A 20,741-nucleotide genomic window follows, 5' to 3' on the forward strand; every position below is an offset into this window, starting at 1 on the left:
GCTGCCACCTATGTCAGACAGGGTATGCATGGATAAGAGCCCCTGGTGCTTGGGGAGCCAAAGTAGCCTTTCCTCTGCTCACCAAGCTGTGCTCCCCAGCATGAGGCTGTGTTGACCCAAGGAAGGGGCATCTTTTACACAAAGCCACTCAAGAAGCCAACACGGCTCTGCCCAGGGCACATGGGTGCAGACAAGGAGGCCCAAGGCCAACGAGCTGTTCAAAACCCTGGTTCCAATTCACTGTTCACTGACTTTTGGGAAAAAAAGCTTATGCTTGGTGTTTTGATTCCCCTGTTGCAAGCTGGAAAGTAGCTTGCCTGGTCTTGTGTACATTTCCTGCGAGCTGGGTTAGTTTCTGTAGACTAGAGTCAGTTCCTGTGGACTGATCATCTCTAGGTGCTCAGACAGATTGAGCATCTGACCTGCAGGACCACCCCCCACCAGCAGCCTCTTGAATCCCGTGTCCATCTCCATCTTGACCTCTGCTAATATATTTATCCTCCTAAGGCCTTCAGTGAGTACCATAAAGGATTCTCTCCTCCCTTCTCCTCCCCTCTTTCCACCACTTTCCCAGCACCAGCCTCCCTCCCAAGCAAATGTCTTTCCTGGGATGCCTGGGTGGTTCAGTGGTTAGCATTTGCCTTTGGCTCAGGGCATGATCCTGGGGTCCTGAGATCGAGTCCCATGTTAGGCTCCTTGCCTGGAGCCTGCTTCTCCTTCTGCCTAAGTTTCTGCCTCTCTGTGTGTCTCTCATGAATACATAAATAAAATCTTTTTAAAAAACAAAAATAAAATGACTTTCCTGAGTCTGAGATGTGATGGTAATGGATACTATCCATTCTCCACCATGGATATGTAACAATTTTTTACTTCTGTTTGGATCCTACCTTATTTCAAAATAATTTTAGGGTGCTGGTAGGAGTAAGCACACCCCTGTCCAAGTCATAAGACTGTTGTAAAAATTAAATGTGGAACATTATCAAACACAAGTCTGATGTTGTTGCTATTTTCTCCAAAAGGACTTAGCCCACCCTAGTCTGCCCCCCTCCACTAGTAGAGTTGCCAATGGTAACCCCAAAACTTTCCAAGTTCTCTGAGCTGAACTCAGGCCTGATGCATGATTGCCTCCTCCTCCACCACCTTCCACTATGGCTTCAAAAGTTCCATGGATGCATTGAGGGTTTTCTGTGTGCTGGTCAATGTGCTAAGAGTTTTAAATGTAGCATTGAATGTCAATTTAGTAGACTCTTGTCCCCATTTAAAAAAAAAAAATTTATTATTTATTTGAGGGAGGGAGGCAGAGAGAGAGCACACGCGCGCGCATAAGTCAGGGGAGGGGCAGAAGGAGAGAGAGCAGCAAACTCCCCACTAAGCAGGGAGCTCCATACAGGGCTCGAACCCAGGGCCCCTAGATCATAACCCAAGCCAAAGTCAGATGCTTAAGCAACTGAGCCACCCAGGTGCCCCATTCCCATTTTATAAATAAGAGGACTGAAGCTCATAATTCATATAATTTACCCATGATCTTGCAGGTAATAAGTGAAAGAGCTATCCCACGAAATGGTGATTTTGTCCCCAGGAACACAACTCAGATGCCTCCCTGGCAATGCGTGGATTGGGCCAGGTGTAAGGCAAAAGGGAATGGAGGGTGCTCTAGGTGGCAACTGGAGCACACACCCACTTGGGGACATTCCCACTCTCGGTCTTTTGTCCAGCCATACCACCACGACACTGTGGCCAGTTCTGCCCCCTGTACCAAGGCTTATGCAAGTCCTGACTGCACCCGGCAAAGGTGCTCTCCTTCCCCGCTGCCACCACCCAGGTCCTCATCACTCACACCTGGGATGCTGCAAGAGCCTCTTCCGTGGCCTTCCTGCCTCCAGCTTCTCCAGAGCCAGACAGCAGCCTTTCCCTGGGCACCCACTCCTACAGACACCCGGCCCCACAGACACCCAGCACTCACTGGCCCACCCCAGGGACCGTCATAGAATGGAAGGAACAAAGACTTTGCAGCCAGACGTTCAGGGTTCCAATATCAGCTCTGCTATTTGCTAGCTGGGTCACCTTGGATAAGTTCCTTAACCTCCCTGGCCCTCAATTTTCTCTAAGAGGAGCGTGAGGACAGTGGCATGCAGTCCCTAGGTGCACTGACTGCGCTGCGGGAGAACGCATGGTGGACACAAAGCTGCCAACGGGTTGGTGCTCTCTCCCCTGCGAGCGTCGCTGCCCCACCTGGGAAGTCAGAGGACTGCGGATTGGCCACCTAACAGAGGAGCACTCAGCTCCCCACCCAGGGCAGCGTCCCACCTGTGAGACGGAGACCAAAACTCCAGCTACATGCGGTCTTTCATTGACCCAGAGAAGGCGTGCGTGTGGCAGGAGCAGGTGCTCTGATCTGCGTGGCCTCCTCAGGGAGGCAGGAGGGCGCTCCAGCCCCCAGGCCCTGGGGAGGAGGGCTTTGCTCGCGGGCTGGGGCGCGGGGGCCCCCTCCAGACCCACAGGCCGCCCCACACAATACCCACCCCAGACTGCCCAGGGCTGCCCAATCTGGGCAGCTTTATTCTCATCCTTTTTTTTTTTTTTTTTAAGATTTTATTATTTATTTATTTACTTATTTATTTATGAGCGAGAACACAGGAGGGAGAGGAACGGGTGGACACCATGGTGCGCTCGGAGCCCAGCACTGGGCTGGATCCCATGGCCCCAAGACCATGACCTGAGCCAAAATCAAGAGTAGGAGACTCAACCGAGCCACCCAGGTGCCCCAACCTTATTCTCATCTTGAAAACAAAATGATTTGCCCAAAATAAGGTTAAATGTGATTTAATACTTAAGCCTTTTTAAAAAAAAGATTTTATTTATTTATTCATGAGAGACACAGAGAGGCAGAGGCACAGGCAGAGGGAGAAGCAGGCTCCATGCGGGGAGCCCGATGTGGGACTCCATCCCCGGACCTCAGGGATCATGACCTGAGCCAAAGGCAGATGCTAACCACTGAACCACCCAGGTGTCCCAATACTTAATGCTTTATTGGAGTTTCTGAGAAATGAATTTACAAATGAAGCAATACTTTGATGGAGCGAATGTTCTGTTCTGATGTAGGGTTTGGAAATTAGGATGACTGTCATCCTAACCAAACCATACCACCCCATCCCATGTGGGGGCACAGCCAGGACCCTCCCCTCCCCTCCCAGAGGAGCCACAGGGAAGGTGAAAGTTCTGTGACTGGTCAGGAACAGTCCCTTGGTGCAGACTTCATTGAGGGCCTGCTCTGCAGGGCAGACTGGACAAGGTGGGGTATTGCACTGTGGGCTATTTATTATTTTGGTGGGAGCTTTTTAAAAAACATTTTATTCATTCATGAGAGACACAGAGACATAGGCAGAGGGAGGAGAAGCAGGCTCCCCATGAGGAGCCCAATGCGGGACTTGATCCTAGGACCCCAGGATCATGATGTAAGCCAAAGGCAGATGCTGAACCACTAAGCCACCAAGTGCTCCTAGTGGGAGCCTTTTAAAGCAGATCAGGTTTTTTTTTCTTTTTCATATGCCCATCATGGGGCTCAAACTCATAACCCCGAGATCAAGAGTCACATGCTCTACCAACTGAGCCAGCAGGCATCCCTAAAGCATATATAATACATTTTTACTCAATAATTTATAAAATCTTGGACCCGATCATTTCACTCATGGGCATCTAGACTGACAGACTATCTATAAAGCATGTAAAGGTAATACTAGCTACTACTTATTGAGCACTTAGTATTTTATATCCAGAGATGGGATTGACTGAATGATTCCAAAATCAACCCTTGAAGACAGTGCTATTATCATCCCCATGAAATGGGTGAGGACCTAGAGGCACAGAGAGGGGTATTAACTTGCCCAAGGTCACACAGCCAGAATAGCAGTGGAGCCAAAATGCAATCCCTGGGCGGTCTAACTCCAGAGTGAACACCATTAGCCATGACGTTAGGCCACAGTCATTCTCAAGAGAAGAGCTGTGATGATGAATTATGGTGAAGCATACCATGGGACGGTGAATAGTAATTAATATGTATACAGGCATACTTCATTTTATTGTGTTTTGCTTAATTGCTCTTCACAGATCATGCGTTTTTTTTATAAACTTAGGGTTTGTGGCGACCCTGCCTCGAACAAGTCTATCAGTGCCATTTTTCCAAAAGTTTTTGCTCACTGGTGTCTCTGTGTCACATTTTGATACCTCTCGCAATTTTTCAAAGTTTTTTTTTAAGAGAGAGCACGTATGACAGCAAGCGAGTGCATCTGCAAAAGCCGGTGGGGAGGGACAGAGGGAGAGGGAGAGAGAGAATCTTAAGCAAGCTCTATGCACACCACAGAGCCCAACTCAGTCGATCTCAGGGCCCTGAGATCATGACCTGAGCTGAAACCAAGAGTCAATGCTTAACTGACTGCACCCATCCAGGCATCCCTCAATTTTTTCATTATTTGTCATGGTGACCTGTGACCAGTGATTTTATGTCACTATTGTAATTGAGGGGCATCACAAACTGCATCCATATAAGGTGGCAAACTTAATAAATGTGCGCGCTCCGACTACTCCACCCACTAGCCTTTCCCATGGCTCTCCCTGGGCCTCCCTCCTCCGAGACACAATGTTGAAATGAGGCCAATTAACAACTCTACCAAGGGCCTCTAAGTGTTCAAGTGAGAGTCTCACACTTTAAAGAAAAAGAAAGAGAGAGAGAGAGGGAAGGAGAGAGGAGGGGAGGAGAGGGGAGGGGAGGAGAGGGGAGCGGAGGGGAGAGGAGAGAACAGCCTTACTGCTGATATGGAGAAAGTTTTAGTGATCTGGATAGACGATCAAACCAGCCACCACGTTCGCTTCAGCCAAAGCCTCTTGTAGGGGCTGATGCAGCTGGCGACTTCACCTGGAAGTCGGTACGCCTGTAGCAGTGCAAAGGTCCTAGGGCCCTTGATAATTGGGTTAAATCTACTCTGCCCGCGCTCTGTCAGTGGAGCAATGAAGCCTGGAGGACAGCACATCTGTTTACAACATGGTTTACTAAGTATTTTAAGCCCACTTTTGAGACCTGCTGCTCAGGGAAAAAAAAAAAAATCCTTTCATATGACTGCTGACAATACACCTGGTCGCCCAAGAGCTCTGATGTCGAGATGTGCAAGATGAATGCTGTTTCGTGCCTGCCAACACATTGACTCTGCAGCCCACAGATCAAGGAGTCATTTCAATTTTCATGTCCTACGACTTAATGAGAATTGCATGTCGTCAGGCTGTAGCTTCCTTGGCCAGTGACTCCTCTGATGGATCCAGGTAAAGCAAACTGAGAAGCTTCTGGAAAGGATTCACTCTTCTAGACGCCATCAAGAATATTTGTGATTTGTGGGAAGAGGTCAAAGATTATTAACAGGAGTTTGGAAGAAGTGGATTCCAGCCCTGATGGCTGACTTTGAGGGATTCCAGACCTCAGCGGAGGAAGTAACTGCAGATAAGGTGGACACAGCAAGAGAGCTAGAACTAGAAGAGGAGCCTGGCGATGAAGCTGAACTGCTGCAGATTCAGGAGACAGACGAGCTGCTTCTTAGGGAGTAAAGACAGTGGCTTCTTGCGGTGGCATCGACTCCTGAAGATGAGGTGACGGTTATTGAACTAACATCAGAGGACTTCGAACAGCATATAAACTTAATTGATAAAGCAGCAGCAGGGGAGGGGGTACCTGGGTGGCTCAGTCGGTTAAGTGGCGGTGGACTCTTTATCTCAGCTCCAGTCATGATCCCGGGGTGGAGGCCTTAGGGCCAAGAGATCAAGCCCAGCATCGGGCTCCGTGCTTGGCGTGGAGTCTGCTTGGGATTTTCTCCCTCCCTGCCCCTCCCCCTGCTCGTGCTCCCTCTCAATAAATACATTAAATTTAAAAAATAAAAAAGTAGCAGGGCTTGAGAGGATTGACTCCCAATTTTGTTTTTAGAGATTTTATTTATTTGACAGAGACAGAGAAAGCACAAGTAGGCAGAGTGGCAGGCGGAGGGAGAGGGAGAAGCAGGCTCCCCGCTCAGCGGGGCTCCATCCCAGGACCCTGGGATCAGACACTTACCAACTGAGCCACCCAGGCGCCCCTTGCCTCCCATTTCTGAAAGAAGTTCAACTGTAGGTAAAATGCTATCAAGCAGCATCACTAGCTACAGAGAAATTGTGAAAGGAAGAGTCGATTAATGTCACAAACTTCATTGTTGTCTTAGTTGAAGGAACTGCCACTGCCACCGGCCTTCAGTAAATACGAGCAGGATCAGTCGGCAGGCCTCAACACCCAGGCAGGACCCTCCACCAGGAAAGAGATTAGGACCTGCTGACAAGTTCAGGTAATGGCAAGCATTTTTGCAATAAGGCATTTTTCTTTTTTCTTTTTTTTTTTTTTTTTATTTATGATAGTCACAGAGAGAGAGAGAGAGAGAGGCAGAGACACAGGCGGAGGGAGAAGCAGGCTCCATGCACCGGGAGCCTGATGTGGGATTCGATCCCGGGTCTCCAGGATTGCGCCCTGGGCCAAAGGCAGGCGCCAAACCGCTGCGCCACCCAGGGATCCCAATAAGGCATTTTTCAATCAAGGTATGCATTGTTTTCTTATACATATGCCATTTTATTTTTTACATATTCTCTACATATGCTGCATTTTAGACAAAATGCTATTGCACACTTGACTACAGTATAGTGTAAACATAAGTTTTGTACACACTGGGAAATGAAAAATTAACTCCTCACTTTATTGTGATATTTGCTTTCTTGCAGTGGTCTGGAACCCAGCCTGCAACCTCCCTGAGGTATGCCTGTATTTATAAAGGGTATCTTAATGAGATGTGGAAGGACTCATGTCAAAGTATCTTAGGAATGCAAAATTACACATATATGATCTCAACTCTAAAATGTCTTCTTAGAAAAGAGCTGAAAGGAATATATACATGCATATTTAAGATATATAAAAGGGCACCTGGGTGGCTCAGCCAGGCATCGGACTCTTGATCTCAGCTCAGGTCATGATCTCAGGGTCATGGGATCCAGCCCCACATCAGGCTCCATTGCCGAGCGTGGATCCTGCTTAAAATTCTCTCTCTGGGTGACAAAGCATGAGAGACTCCTAACTCTGGGAATCGAACAAGGAATAGTGGAAGGGGAGGTGGGCGGGGGGATGGGGTGACAGGGTGGCGGGCACAGAGGGGAGCCCTTGACATGATGAGCCCTGGGTGTTATATGTTGGCAAATCGAACTCCAATAAAAAAATAAAAACGAAAAAAAAAAGTTTCTCTTCTTCTCCTTCTGCCCCTCCCCCAACCCCACTCTTGCATGTGTGCTTTTTCTAAAGAAAAAATACATAAATAAAAATAAAATACATAAATATATCTCAGACATGCAGATGATCAGCAAATAGTTATTGAACGTGGTGGACTCTTGAGTGGGCTTTTTTTTCCCCCTCTTCCCATTTTTCTCTAGTCTCCAAATTTCTCCAAAGAAAAACTATTTTCTTTTCAGAGAAAACTATTATGGCCTTGTGGTTTTGAAATTATTTGCTCTCAGTAAATGCTTAAAAGAAAAATTTCGGAGAAACTAAAAATCCAGAAGCGTTTTTTAAAAAGATTGAGAGGTTGTGAAGAAACTCTTCAAATTGGGAACACTAGGCCTCAGCACACCCGAGAACATACAGAGAACGTGGAATGGATGGTTGGACACTCGAGGCCCAGGCGGGGCTGGGGGCCCTGGACCAGAAGCTCGTGGCCTCCGACCCACGGCCTGCCACTCAGACCTCCCGGGCCTGTTTCCCCAACCAGAAACCAGCCAGGGTGGCACAATCTCTGGCTTAGCGTTCTGCTCTCGGGTTTGGTTTTAGCATCTATCCACGACTGGAACGAATTAGTACGTGATGCCTTCTGGAGGCCGACGGACCCCTGGTCTTGGCCAGGAGTGAGCCTGGTGGCCAGCGGCCCTCGGGAGAACTGCCCAGAGGTGCCCGGTGAGACGCAGAGGCGCTGTGCCCGGGAGAGGCCAGCGCACAGGAGGGGACGAAGCCTGCCTCCTGCTGCCTCACCAGGCCCTCAATTCCTCACGCTCCTGCTGTTCCAGGGCTAACAGCTGGTGAAGCGCCAGCCCACCTACCTCCCCACTCAGCAGCTGCAGCAGCATCCACAGGCTTCTGTCACCAACCCCGGACCACAGACAGCACAGAGCACATTCCACTCTTCTCCTTTACTCGGGCAACACACCCCAGCAACCTCTAGGCCCAAGGAGGTGGTCGGAGACCGTGCATCAAACACGAAGCAAAGCTAAGCTGCTGAAGCCTGGATTCCAAAGGCACAGGGTTGCTCCAACCCTCGTAAGAGAGCGTGCAGGTGGAACTTGCGGGTGTCCACACCACACCTTCCGCCTCCGTCAGAACCTCTGAGGGGAGGACCCGGAAATGGCATCTTAAACAAGTTCCCCAGAAAAGCCTGATGTCCCAAGTTTGAGAACCACTGGCCTCAGGTCTGCTTGTGAGGGCAGACTCCCACGTTTACCCAGCAATCCCGAGGCTGGCAGTGAGGAAGCAGGAGGCGGAAGTGGATGCTAGCCGACACGTGGGTCTGACGGCCGTGTACCCCAGACCGGGGACCAAGTGTCCACTTCAGAGGGCCTGGGGCAGCAGACGCATCCCCCGTGGGCCTCTCCACCCTCCCAGCTTCCTGAATGAGTCTCCTGCGTGCACACTCCTCAGCCAAGCCCCGTGACCCCCTTAGAGCGGCTCTGCCTCTGTCCACATCGCTCCTAGATCCACCCTCAGCCACCCCAGCTGCCAATGGCTCCCTCTCTCCCGACAGAGATCCCACCTGCCTCATTACTTAAATAATCTTTATTTCTCATGCACTAGGAAAGATGGGATCGTATGAAACACTGCATTTCACAGCAAAGGCCTCTGACCAGAACACAACACAGGGGACCAGGTGGACTCAGGTCTGGTCAAACCTCGGGACCAGAGTGGGGATATCGCCCTCAGGGCTGCTGGCAGCTTCAGACGCCCCAGCTGCAGCGGCCCTGGACACAACACAGAGCAGCCGCCCCTCCCACAGAGGCACAGGGAGCTAACACCAGAGGAGCATGTGGACCAGAGAAGGGACAGGGGGTCTGCTAGGCAGTGACTTGGTCGAGGCGGGGGTCTGGCACCTCCATGGCCCGAGTCGAGGGAGCCAGGGCTCTGCGCCCAGCTGTGCTCACTGCAGAGCCGCTGAAGGAGCTGTAGAGACCCCCCGGCCCGTCTGCTCCTCAGCCACACACACACAAGACAACATCTGCCCAGGCGGGACCCCAAAGGCTAGAGGGGCCAGCCCCCCTCAACCATCCCTAGCCCCTGCAGACACACTGACGCCCACAGGACAGCCAGACTTTGGAGGTTCCTGGGACAGGGCCACCGGCGTGGCAGCCAGCAGACCGGAGGCCATCGAGTAGCCGAACCAAGACCAGGGCAGGGCAGATTCGGGGCACCATTTTCACTGAGGTGGCATGGGAACAGAAACAGGTCGGAGACGTGCAGGACAGAACAAAGTAGAAAGGACACATGCAGACACAACAGGGTGGGAGGGGCCGGAGGCTAAAACATGGTCAAGGTGCCGAGAGGCAGGGGACACGGTGGGCCGGCCTCACTGAGGCCCCGGGCTGGTGGTGACCCCGGCCTCCTCTGGGATGGTCTCCAGCATCTCACTCTGGACAGCCTGTGTGATGAGCGCCAGCTCCTGGCACAGAGTCTCGTAGCGGTAGCCCACACGGATGTCCGGCACGTTGGTACGGCGGATGTCATTGCCCTCGGGGCCCTCCTTGGTATAGTTGGGTCCCAGCCAGTGGCTCTTCACCTGCAGTGAGCACGGGTATCAGGCAGGGCTGCCACTAGCTTTGAGGGGCCAGGGCCGGCACCCCTAGGACCCCCCCCCCGATGCAAAGGGGAAGGCGGGCACCAGGCTACAGGCAGGTGGGTGCAGTACCTTGTGGGAGAAGCCGCTCATGAGCACACTGTTGCGTGCCAGCTCACACATGTCGCAGGAGCTGAGCTTCCACACCTGGGTGGCAATGCTATACTCCTCCATCAGTGGTTCCTGCACAGGCCAGGTTCCCTCAGACAGTGCACGCGGACCTGCCACCCAGTCCCCACCTCGCATCCTGGTACCCATGCCTCCCCGCTGCCCCCTCCACCATGGGATTTGCCACAAGACTGCTGCCCTCCACCAGCAGGGGGCAGCACCAGTCACGCGTGACCCAGGTGCCAGTGTGGCCTTTGAGTCCCAGAACCACCGCGGACCTGGCCACCCTCTGGATTCTGACCTTGGTGAAGTGGAACTGCAGGGGATCATCCGTGGACAGCGAGACCATGAGACCACGTGACAGGTACTCAGGTAGTGGGTTCCGGTGGTAGCTGAGGAAGAGGCTGTTGTTGCTGAGCGGAGACATAGCGATACCAATCTGGGCCAGGTAATACAGGTACTGCAGGACCGGGGCCTGTGTGGACAACAGTAGGGGAGGGCCTGTCAGGCAGCCTCAAGGCTGGGGAGGACACCTGGTTCTGGAGGGCACAGGCTGCAGGGGGTGGGCAGGGAGTCTGGGCTCATGTACAGCCAAAATCAAGCTGAGGCCTCAGGGTTGAGGCTGGCGTGTGGCGGGACCCAAACTGGAGGTTTGGGGAGGAGAAGATAAGTTGCACAAGAGGCTCAAAGGGTTGAGAGGAAGGTGAGCGATCGGGAGGGGAAGCTGTGGGTGCAGACCCTGACCTTGCGCAGAAGCAGCCCGTGAGAAATGTTCTCCGCCAGCATGAAGGCTGACACCAGGTGGTGGATGGGCCCTGCTTCCCCACAGTGCGGCCTCAGTACAAACGTGTGGAAGCCCCTCTGCCTGGGGGCATAAAGATGGCCTCAGCAACCGTGCAGGGGCTTCTCAGCCCCCCACCCCCAGTGATTGTGCAGACCTGGGACAAAGGGCCAGGAATGGACTCTTGGCTGTGAGGGGGTGAGCTGTGGAGCCCCGAGGGCACAGAAAGAACTTGCTGGGTCAGGGACTGGGGGGCAAGAGGTGGGTCAGGGCTCTGGGGCCCCCAGGGCAAGGTGGGTAGAGACATCACACTGATGGAACAGGCACCTGCGCAGGTGGTTCAGCATGGCCATGTTGGCAAAGGTGTAGTATAGGTAGTAGGCGTAGGGTGGGTTGTCCTCCTCCACCCAAGCCTCGGGGAGAGGGCTCTCCAGGTTGAAGACGTGATTCTCGGGCTTAGACTCATCATCCACGCTGTCAAAGCCATCCACCTGGCACAGGTCCCTGGGGTCAGGCCCAGAGCTGTGGCTGCGCCTGAGGCAGGCCACCCCTTCCCCCTGCCCCCCCTGGCCTGGTGCTAGCCCCCCTCACGTGTTCCAAGAAGAGGTGCAGCTCTGGGTGGCTGGCAGGGTGCACGGTGGCCTCAAACAGTGGCAGGAAGATGTTCTCCAGCATCTCCTGGAAGTTGGCCAGCTGGCCCTTGGTGCGGTACACGTCGCTGCAGCAAGATGTGTGCACATAGTATGTACGGGTCAGTCGGCGTGGGAGCTTGGCCCGAAATCACGGAGGGCATTGGACACTGGGTGGGCCAGGCTGGGCAGGTTCCACACGTGGAACCAGGAGGTTCTCGTCTACTCGGAGGGCTTGGCTGGGACCAGGGAGGATCCGCCACCCCAGGTAGGCAGAAGGTGGGGCTCTCCCCTCGAATTCTCCCCCCACGGGCACCCCCGCTCCAAGGGACACTCACAAGAGGCGTGGCACTTGCACGAGCCAGCGCACATTGGGAGAGTGTACTCGGTGCTTCACGGCCCAGCAGGCCAGCTTGTCCCACTCATCCCTGGAGCGCCCGTAGATGGAGAGCCGCAGCTCCGCATTCTGGTATTTGCTCTCCTCCAAATCTGACATCACCTCCTGAAAGACACACAGGGGGTGATGTCACACCCACCCAGCCACGACACCAGGCTCCCGTGTGGCCAGGGGGAGGGCTGCTCACGGCTCACGCTTCCCCTGCATGCGGGCCTGGGCAGTCACTCCCCCTCACCTTGATAATGTGAGCAAAGTACTTTCCAGAAACCCTGTTGTCAGTCTTGATGAAGATCTCTCGGAGGACAGACTCCCCAATGGGGTTGTATTTGGCATTGAACTTGTCAAAACGATGGAAGGTGTTCCTGTCCTGGGGAAGACAGACAAGCCCAGGTCACCCCTGCCCCCGGTACACCCAATGACCCAGCCCCTCGGCCCCTCCCCTGTGCCACCAGGACAGACCGCGTGCATGTCCAGCGTGTCCACACTCAGGTCATAAGCAGTGAGATTCATGCTCTCGAACACCTCCCGCAGCGTCTGCTCGCGGCCCTGCTCCACATGCACGATCTCCTCCAGGTGTCGCTTCATTGCCCGTTTGATGAAGCGCAGCAGGTGCTTCTGGTTCATGCAGGACGAGGCATGGATGTGTGTGTCCACCTGGGGCAGAACAGGGTGGGCGGTGCTGCTGGGTTCCCTGGAGACTGGGAGGGTCCAGGGCTCGGGCAGTGGGACAAGAGAGGAACCTTCCACAAGAGAGGCCAGGCAGGGGCGCAGGGCCGGATGCAGGAGGGAGGACCCACCTTCCGGATGTTGTAGAAATCTCGGTGTGGCACCTTCTTCTGGGCAGCCAGCTCCTTCATCTCGTTGAGCAGCACGTGCATCTGGAATTTGGAGCTCAGGTACTGTAGCCGGCGGTAGCAGAAGGACTTTCTGGGCAGGGAGAAAACAAGGGGGCGGGACTCTGGGCCACACAGACACGCCTTGGGAGGGTCTGGGTAGCAAAGCAGAGGGAGGCAGGAGAGGGGTACACTGAGGCAACAGATGGAGGGGAAGTCTAGGACTTGGTGACCATGAAGGTGGTAGGAGGTGTCTGCGGCAGGGCTGGGGCTGGACGGGCCAGGAAGCCAAGTGTCTGGGACAGGCGGGACTCACATGGGGCCATTGATTATCAGGGCCATCAACACATTGACATCTGCCACGAATTCCTGCAGGTCAGGGTATGGCAGCTCCACCTCTGAGCAACTGGTAGGTAAGCAGAGCTCGGTGAGGAGAGCAAGTCACGTCCCACGGACCCTGCTGAGCCAGTGCAGCCCCCACACAGCTCCCCTCCACACACCCTCCCAAGCTAGGGTACTCCCCACACCCGCTTACTGCTCATCGGCTTCCCTGCGGGTGTAGACATGCACCACGCCCTGCACCATGCGCAGACCCAAGCCCAGGTCCCCGGGCATGGTGCTTGGCTCACAGTACTCGTATGGGTGCTGCTCCAGCGCAGGGGGGTGCACCGGGGCATCTGCAGGATGGGGAGGGTGGAGTCAGGGCCAGGGATCTTCCAGGCCACCTGTTGCCTGGCCCAGAGGCCCCACGGAGGGTGGGAGCTCCTGCCCCTGCTTCCACCCACCATGTGCCGAGAGAGGCGGGAATAAGCCTGGGTGGGAAGCCGCGGGCACGGTGGAGGCTCCTGGGCACCAAAGCTCAGGGAGTCTGGGACAGCAGGGTACTTGGAGTAGGGCAAGGATGGGGGGTCCCACCAGCGGACACAGGGGTGTCGGGGCCCTGCTCGTAGGTCCGCGTCTCCAGGGGCTTCTCAGCCAGCTGCTGCAGGTACCGGCGGGTCGTGGGGCAGAAGCTCTGCAGCGACAGGGCCATGTACTTCTCCCGGATGAAGAGCGCCCGCACCACACTCTTGGCTGCGTCCAGCAGGTCGGTGAACGGCACCTGGAGACAAGGACACGGGGCTGCTTTCCTTGGTCTCAGCCCCAGATCAGGCTCACTTCTTCCCCCAAAGCCTGACCCTAGAAACCGTGTATCAACCAGTTCCCAGCCAGACCCTATGCCCCTCCAGTTTTTGGAAAGAGAAATGCCTCCTCTAGCTGCACCCCATTCCCAGGCTAGGGGAGCCCACTGGTACACCGTGGAGTCAAGGGGTGGTGGAGACCCAAGGCCCACACTGACCCCACACTTCTCCTCGCCAGAGATGGTGACCCGCTGAAATTCTCGCTCTAGCACCACGTCTCTTTCTCGTAGGCCCCGGTCGCCTTGCCCCTCGCCCTTCTCCTTGTAGAGCCTACAAGGGGACAGTCCAAGGGAGGGGGCTGGAGCCAGCAGCAGGACAGGCCCCAACCCACCCCCCACCCCCCTCCGTGCCCCTCCGCCCTCCTCACTGGAGGTCTGAGTCACTGTCTGTCTTCAGGAAATCTTGCTTGGCCCGAAGCAGGATGTCTGGCTCCAGCCTAGAATTGAGAGGGGCAAGATGTCAGTCAGGTGACAAGGGATGGCCCCTATTCTCGGGGCCCTGCACCATGCTGGCTGCTGAGCACATGTTGGTCACATGTTGGTCCTCGTGGCTGCATGGGGCCACAGAACCCTGCACCCACCCAACACTGTGGGTGATCTCTTGCTCTACCTTAGAGATGAAAAAGCACATCCCAAGGTGAGTGACATGTTTTAGGCCACACTGGTGGGTAGAAGACAGAACTGGAACTCAACAGCCTGACTCCAAAGCCTGCACTTCACACAACTGTTCTATGCTACCCAAAGGAGGGGGGGCAGGATGGGACAGGGACAGAGACACAGCTCTCAAAGCGCCCAGACAGAGACAGGCACTGGGCACTGTCCTGTGCCTCCTACCCACCCCGCAGCCGTCTGGCTGTGCCCCCTCCGTCCCACGGCTGCCTGTGGACTCGGGGGCTGGGGCCTTACTTGACATCCTGGCTGATCTGCCTCTCCAGGCGCTGCCTCCGCTCCTCCAGCTGCTCAATGGGGCTCTCCTCAGGGAACTCGTACGGGGCGCTGCGGAGCTCGCTCTCAGCCAGGGAGCGGCTGAACAGCTCCTGGGGGAAGAAGGAAGGGTCAGTGTGCCAGGCACTCTGCCGCCAGGCCCTCCCTCACGGAGTCTAGGGATGGGGTGAGGGCAGCAGGAGCCGGAGGTACCTGGGAAAGGCTAGGGATGAGGGCACAGCCAAGCGTGAAGTAAGGGGACGGCTGAGATGGAGGGGTGTGGGGAGCAGAGACAGGGCATGGGGACAGCAGTGGAGGGACACAGGGTGAGGTGTCAGGCGATACCTCAGCGATCTCCTTGCATTTGCCATCCATTGACGTGCGTAGGTCGAGTGGGAAGTGCTTGAGGCAGGGGGCAGGGCCTGGCAGGGACCGGGCAGACTGCAGCGGAGGGGCCCCCAGCCCACCCCGAGCCTCTGTGGAGACAGCGATGCCAGGGTCAAAGGGTAGAGGGCAGGGCCTGTGTGCACTGGGAGCCCTGTGCCCCTGCGTGCCCCAGGCCTGTCCCAGACAGAGGCCAGGGCCTAGAGAGTGGGCAGTCCCTCCTCGGAGGCTGAGGAGTGAGCCTGCACGTGGCTCCCAAAGGACCTCACCCTCACTGGCAAGGGGCCCCGCACCCCCTGCAGGCTCAGGACTGGGGGTCCTGAGTCAGCCTCGAGGGCCAGTGGATTTGCTCACTCCAGAAGTAAGAATCTGAATCCTGGACTAGGGGCGCTGCCTCAGTGAGCAGGAGACCTCCTACAGGCAGACCCATGTGTACGTGTTCGGGTGTGCGCACACACCCGCGCACAACCCCCCCCTGGTGCTCACTAAGGACCTGGTGGCTATGCCAGCAATGCCCAGGCCACAGCTTCCAGGGCAGGCAGGCTGGCCGGCCAGGATTAGACCTGCTTCTGGCCCCAGCAAGCCTCCTCTCAGAAACCCAAGGCCTGTGCCCGACATCCCAGACCTGCAGAGACCTACACTGGCTGCCACTCAGCTCTGAGCTGCGTGCCAGCCCCCTGGGGCAGAGGAGGAGAGGAAGTGCAGGACCTGCCTGGCAGCAGGACGGCGACCTCCTCCCCAGGGGCGTGCCTCTCCCCCAGGACCCCAGGGCTGCCAACATGCGGCCTGGCCCCAGCCTGCCCCTCCCACTGCTGGCTGCCCCTCCGAAGGGAGCTGCCACAAACAGTCTGCGCCACTCAGAGGCCCCAGGATCTGGGCCGGAGGCCCCAGGGAGGGCCCGGGGAAGGCAGGCAGTTTCGAAGCCAGGGCGTCCCCACAAGGAGGGCGGCACTCCTCAGCGGCACGACCAGGAGGCTGGCAATAAAGGCCGAGCGGGTGAGGGTGCTAGTCTCGGCCGGTCCTGAGCTCCCAAGCCACCGCAGACCCTCCCTGGGCTCCAGCCCCACCCTCCCGGCTAGGAAGCTCTCCACACCCAACTGGGCTCTCCCAGACTGCTCTGAAGGTACTCCCTTCCAGCACCCTCCTTTCCCCTCTCCGCTGGGTCTCAGGGCCGGGACTGGAGGCTCTGCCCAGGTGGCGTGCACCTTAAAGTCTGTGGGCTCACTTCACGACCCCCCCCCCCCCAGTTGGGTTACAAAGCTGGACAAAGGGAGGAGGAGGGGCCTGCCCTGAATCTAGGATCCAGGACCCAGCTCCCCCCACCCACTCTCCCTAGTGCCTGCCTGGATCCTACCTGCAGAGTTCGGGCGGCCCCAGCCAGCAGCCCAGGGCCCCCTGCCCTCCGGTTTGCTGAGTGAAGCTGTAGCCAGTCCCCCAGGACAGCTCAGGGGCCGGCACGGGCTGTACCAAGTGCAGCTGCATGCAGGGGAGACCCTAGGATGGCAGTGAGCAGGGGGCTAGGGAAACCCAGGGGAGCCAGAAATCAAGGCAAGGAGTATCAGAGTTGGGAAATGAAAGGAATCTCAGAAGGGAACAGGGCCTTAACCTCTCCAGTACCAGAGTGGAGCCCCCAAGGGGGTGGAGCAGGGTAGGCCAATAAGGCCAGGGCAGTCTGGTTGGGGGGGGTCAGGCCTCCTCCAAAAGCACTACCCTGGGGACTGGTGAGTGGGTAGGGCCAGGATGGCCAAAGGATGGCGGGGAAGGAGGGGGTGAGCAGCCCTCCTGTGTGTGCACAACACTTCCAGGCCAGCTTCCCCTGCCCAGGGGCCTTGTTTTGCTCACCACTGTCCCCTGGGGCTCAGACTACAGGGTCCCCTGGGACAGACAAAGCATCTTCCAGGGCGAGAAGTTGGCTGGCAGTGAGGGAAGTGAGTCGGTCCAGATAGAGACCAGTTGCTGAGCTCCTCTGCTGCCCATGGGGGCTGACTCACGGCTCCCCAGGCCTCCAACCTCCTTTCTAAGCCTATCGCCAGGAACAAACTGTCCAGGAGGAGAAGTGTGGGAGATAAGGGACTAGAATTTGGAGGACTTGAGTCTGAGTCGGACTCTATACCCACCTACTAACGGGTTCCTGCCTCCCGGAGGCTTTGAGTCCTGTCTAGAGTAGGGTGATAAGCAGGTCCTGCCCTGCCTAGTCACAAACTGCCGTAAGGCTAATGGAGATACGGTCTCCAAGTGGTCCGTGAAACACCATATTCTGGGATTGTGAACTCCTGAGACCCTCCAAACACTTACCACCTATAGTGCCACCTACGAGGGAGGATGGGAGGTTCTGTGCCCCGTGCGGGCCAGCACAAGCCAGCAGTGAAGGGCAGGAAAGAGAACTTGACACAGGCAGAGATGGGGGGAGGAGGGTGACCCTATCTCATACTCAGAAGAGGGCAGAGCAGGAAGAGAAAAGAAAGATGGGCACCTACTCCACACCCAGGGTATAAGCCAGGGCCCAAGGTCCTCACCTGCCCAAGAACCTTGACCCTACACAACTCCTGGCTGCTTCTAGACCCCTGGGGGCCCACAGACTTCCATGGCTGGTCTCGGTCAGGTCAGCAGGAGTTGAATTGAGGGTCCTATTTTCAACCTCCTCTCTTAGCAGAGTGACCCAAGATCACAGAAACGCTGGGGTGACCTGGACAGGTTCCAGCAGCCGGAGCCATTCCTCCAGGCCCCTGCAAAGGGCTGCCGGGTTTCACTAGAGGTGATAGTAGTAGTAGTAGATAGGCAGTAGTCTCCACACTCCCTGAGGCCAGGCCTAGAACACCCAGCTTCCTGCCTGCTGCTCCCTTCCCCAGAATCTATGCCACTGCAACACACACACACACACACACACACACACACACACACACACACAGGAGCCAGGGGGGACTGCTCCCACCAACCAAGGTCTTGCCACCCCATCTACCCTCTCCCCAGGAGCCCCCCTCACCCACTGCCAGGACCACCTCAGGAGAGAGGCAGGGACGTGCCCAAGGCTTTGACCCATAAGTCTCAGATGCTCTCACTAGGTGACCACCCAAAGATGTACAGACCTAGCCCCAGGGGACACATTCTGGAGGGCTCAGACTTGGCACAAAAAACAGACCCTCAGGACAGTACTGACCTCTGGTCAGTATTTTCAACAGCAGAAGAAAATACAGGAGGAGGAGGATCCGGCTATAGTATAGACAGCTGCTGAGGAGAGGGGGAGAAGACACTGGCTTGACCTGGTCACCAGAATGGGGGCGGTCCTTCCTTAGCCACAAGGCCTGGGGACAGCAGACAGCAGGTAGCTGGCCATCAGCAAGCACACACTCCGGCACCCACCAGGCCCTCAGGGGGATGGACACAGCCCCACCATGCTGCCTGCTCCAAATGGTGCAGACATGCCTCCCAGAGTGGGAGCCAAACCGAAGGGTGCAGGAGCACACACAGGCAGGCGGCCTGGCCTGAGCCCCTAAAGCAGGCCTGGCCCAAGGACACCCTGTACTGAGGAAGCCCACAAGCAAAACCATGAATAGCCAAACAGCAGATGATGGATACAGTTGAGCCCCCAGCCCCTGGATGCCTGGCAGCGGCGAGTGTGCCCTAACAGCAGACCCCCACCCTACCCCAAGAAGGGGATTGGAGATCTGGGGTCCTAGGAAGAACGAAGCACAGGAGGACGCCTGAGCCTGCTGGGCAAAGACACAGCCGCCAGCAGTGTGACCAGCCCACGAGCCAGTCAGTCCCACACATCTCCCTCTCCATTCACACACGCTCCACATGCAGTCTTAGCACATCCACACGCTGACACGTGTGCAAACACACCTCTTGCGGCACCCACACCTGCGCTCATTCCTCTCAGAGGCCAGCAGCCGAGACACTGAACCTGTCACCTCACACTGTACCTCCGTGTCCACAGCACCTCCCTAGCCAGCTGTCCCGGGCAGAGGACTAGGAGGGGCGCCGCCCCAGGCAGGGTGCCCCAGGCAGGGTGCAGGACAGGGGCGGCCCCTCCGTCAGGACCAGCGGCCCGGGGCCAGCCGTGGGGGGAGACCGGTGCCTGGGGCTGGGCAGCACTCACCTGGCACTGCAGAGGCGGCCTGCACGCTGGCCAGCTTCTTAAAGGGATATTTGGCCTTGGGGCTGCCGGGGCCGGGTGGGTTGGATGCCATGGCTCGCGCCGCGGGGACGGCGGGGGCACTCGGAGGCGCACGAGCGGGGCCTGGCCCTGCCACATCCAACCCCTTCCTCCGCCCCGCCCCCAGCGGGCCGACCGGTGCAGGAAGCAGAAGCCCCGCAGGCGGAAGAGGCCCTGGCCACGATTCCTGAGGTTGTCTAGGCAACCTCGGGAGGGGGCCTCCGTCGCCTCCCTGCGCCCTCCCTCGGCTCCGCAGAGCCCGGCGCGCCGCGGCTGCCGGCAGGCGGGCGGGGGAGGCGGGGTGGAGAGGAGCAAACCGGGAGGGGCGGGCCGGCGCCCAGCACCGCCCTGAGCCCTCCGGGGCCCTTGCCCCTCGCCAGGCCCTGGCGCCCCGGGGTCCGAGTCCAGCTAGCTGGTCCGGCCGGCCTGGGAGAAGGAAGACCATAAACGGGAGGCCAGCGCGCGCCCCAAGCTCGGAACGCACCGCTCGGAGCGGCGGGCCCGGGAAGCCAGGCCCTCGGGGGCACCGGCCCCCTCGCTCCGCCAGCCTCCGGGCCCCAGGGCTGGTCCAGCTCCGCGGGAGGGGGAGAAGGGAGAGCCCCGGCCCCGTAGGGAGGAGCCTGTCTTGGGAAATTCCACTGGCCGGCAGAAGCTCGCCTCCAGGAGGGCAGGGAGGCCAGGGGCAGGGGCTCCTGGGGCGCTTGGAAACGGACCCCGGCGACAGCGACTCGCCCGTGTCTCGGCGCTCGGGCTCGGCTCTCCCAGGCCCGCCCGGGAGGGGGCGGCCGCCTTCCCCAGGCCCGCAGGCCGTGCGGAGACCCCCACCCGGCACTTCCCGGAGCCTGAGACCCTCCCCCGACGCACGCGCGCGGACACTCACCTGAGGCCATGCTGCCCGGGTCGGGAGGCTGCCCCGGGGCTCCGCGGTCGCCGGGGAGCGGGGCGGGCCCGGGACCCAGACCCCGGCCAGGTCGCTCAGAGGACCCCTGCCCTGGCGCCGAGATGGATGGCCTAAGAGGGTCTCCCCAGATTGCCCGGAGGCGGGACGCAGACCCGGGCCCACCCGGCCTCGAAGACCCCCGACCCCCCCGCTCTGTGCTCAGAGGCGAGCAGCCCACGTGCTCCGCAGAGAGCAGGACCCGGAACTCGTCTGGGCTTCGCCGCACGCTCCGGGTGTTCAGGGTCGGACAGCCGCTGCGGGGCCCTGGGGGAGGCACGCAACAGGTGCGACCCCACCGCGGGCTCCCGGCGCCCCGAGCCTCCCGCCGCCCCGGGCCTCGCCGCTCGGCAGCCCCGCCCCCACTGGGCAGGCCCCGCCCCCGAAGGCCCCGCCCCCCGAAGGCCCCGCCCCTGCCGCGTTCCGCTTCCCCGCGCCACGTGGGCGGTCGCCCCTCCGCGGTTGGCCCCGCGGGTCGGAGCCAGTCCT

The 20,741-nt window shown here is 57.7% G+C and overlaps 1 protein-coding gene across 5 annotated transcripts; it reads right to left on the reverse strand.

Moving 5' to 3' along the window:
- Positions 1 to 8,859: 8,859 nt before the first annotated feature.
- On the reverse strand, positions 8,860 to 20,655 carry AMPD2 (adenosine monophosphate deaminase 2). Of its 5 annotated transcripts, none has more exons than XM_041749817.1 (18): positions 20,196 to 20,655; positions 15,121 to 15,251; positions 14,758 to 14,888; positions 14,220 to 14,288; positions 14,011 to 14,122; positions 13,587 to 13,773; positions 13,207 to 13,348; positions 12,988 to 13,077; positions 12,636 to 12,765; positions 12,298 to 12,492; positions 12,074 to 12,205; positions 11,780 to 11,943; positions 11,404 to 11,530; positions 11,140 to 11,303; positions 10,776 to 10,896; positions 10,333 to 10,506; positions 9,996 to 10,106; positions 8,860 to 9,866 (listed from the first exon to the last, which is right to left on the reverse strand). In XM_041749817.1, the coding sequence occupies exons 1-18, from the start codon at positions 20,203 to 20,205 to the stop codon at positions 9,657 to 9,659; spliced, it is 2,400 nt and encodes a 799-aa protein (XP_041605751.1). In that variant the 5' UTR covers positions 20,206 to 20,655; the 3' UTR covers positions 8,860 to 9,656. The 5 variants fall into 5 exon arrangements, 4 of the variants coding, with proteins under 4 accessions (XP_041605751.1, XP_041605749.1, XP_041605752.1 ...); XM_041749815.1 differs by lacking the exon at positions 20,196 to 20,655 and adding an exon at positions 19,259 to 20,189; XM_041749818.1 differs by lacking the exon at positions 20,196 to 20,655 and adding an exon at positions 16,514 to 19,401.
- Positions 20,656 to 20,741: the final 86 nt, after the last annotated feature.

Source organism: Vulpes lagopus, chromosome 3, assembly GCF_018345385.1.
Source record: "Vulpes lagopus strain Blue_001 chromosome 3, ASM1834538v1, whole genome shotgun sequence".
In the NCBI taxonomy this organism is placed as follows: Eukaryota; Metazoa; Chordata; class Mammalia; order Carnivora; family Canidae; genus Vulpes; species Vulpes lagopus.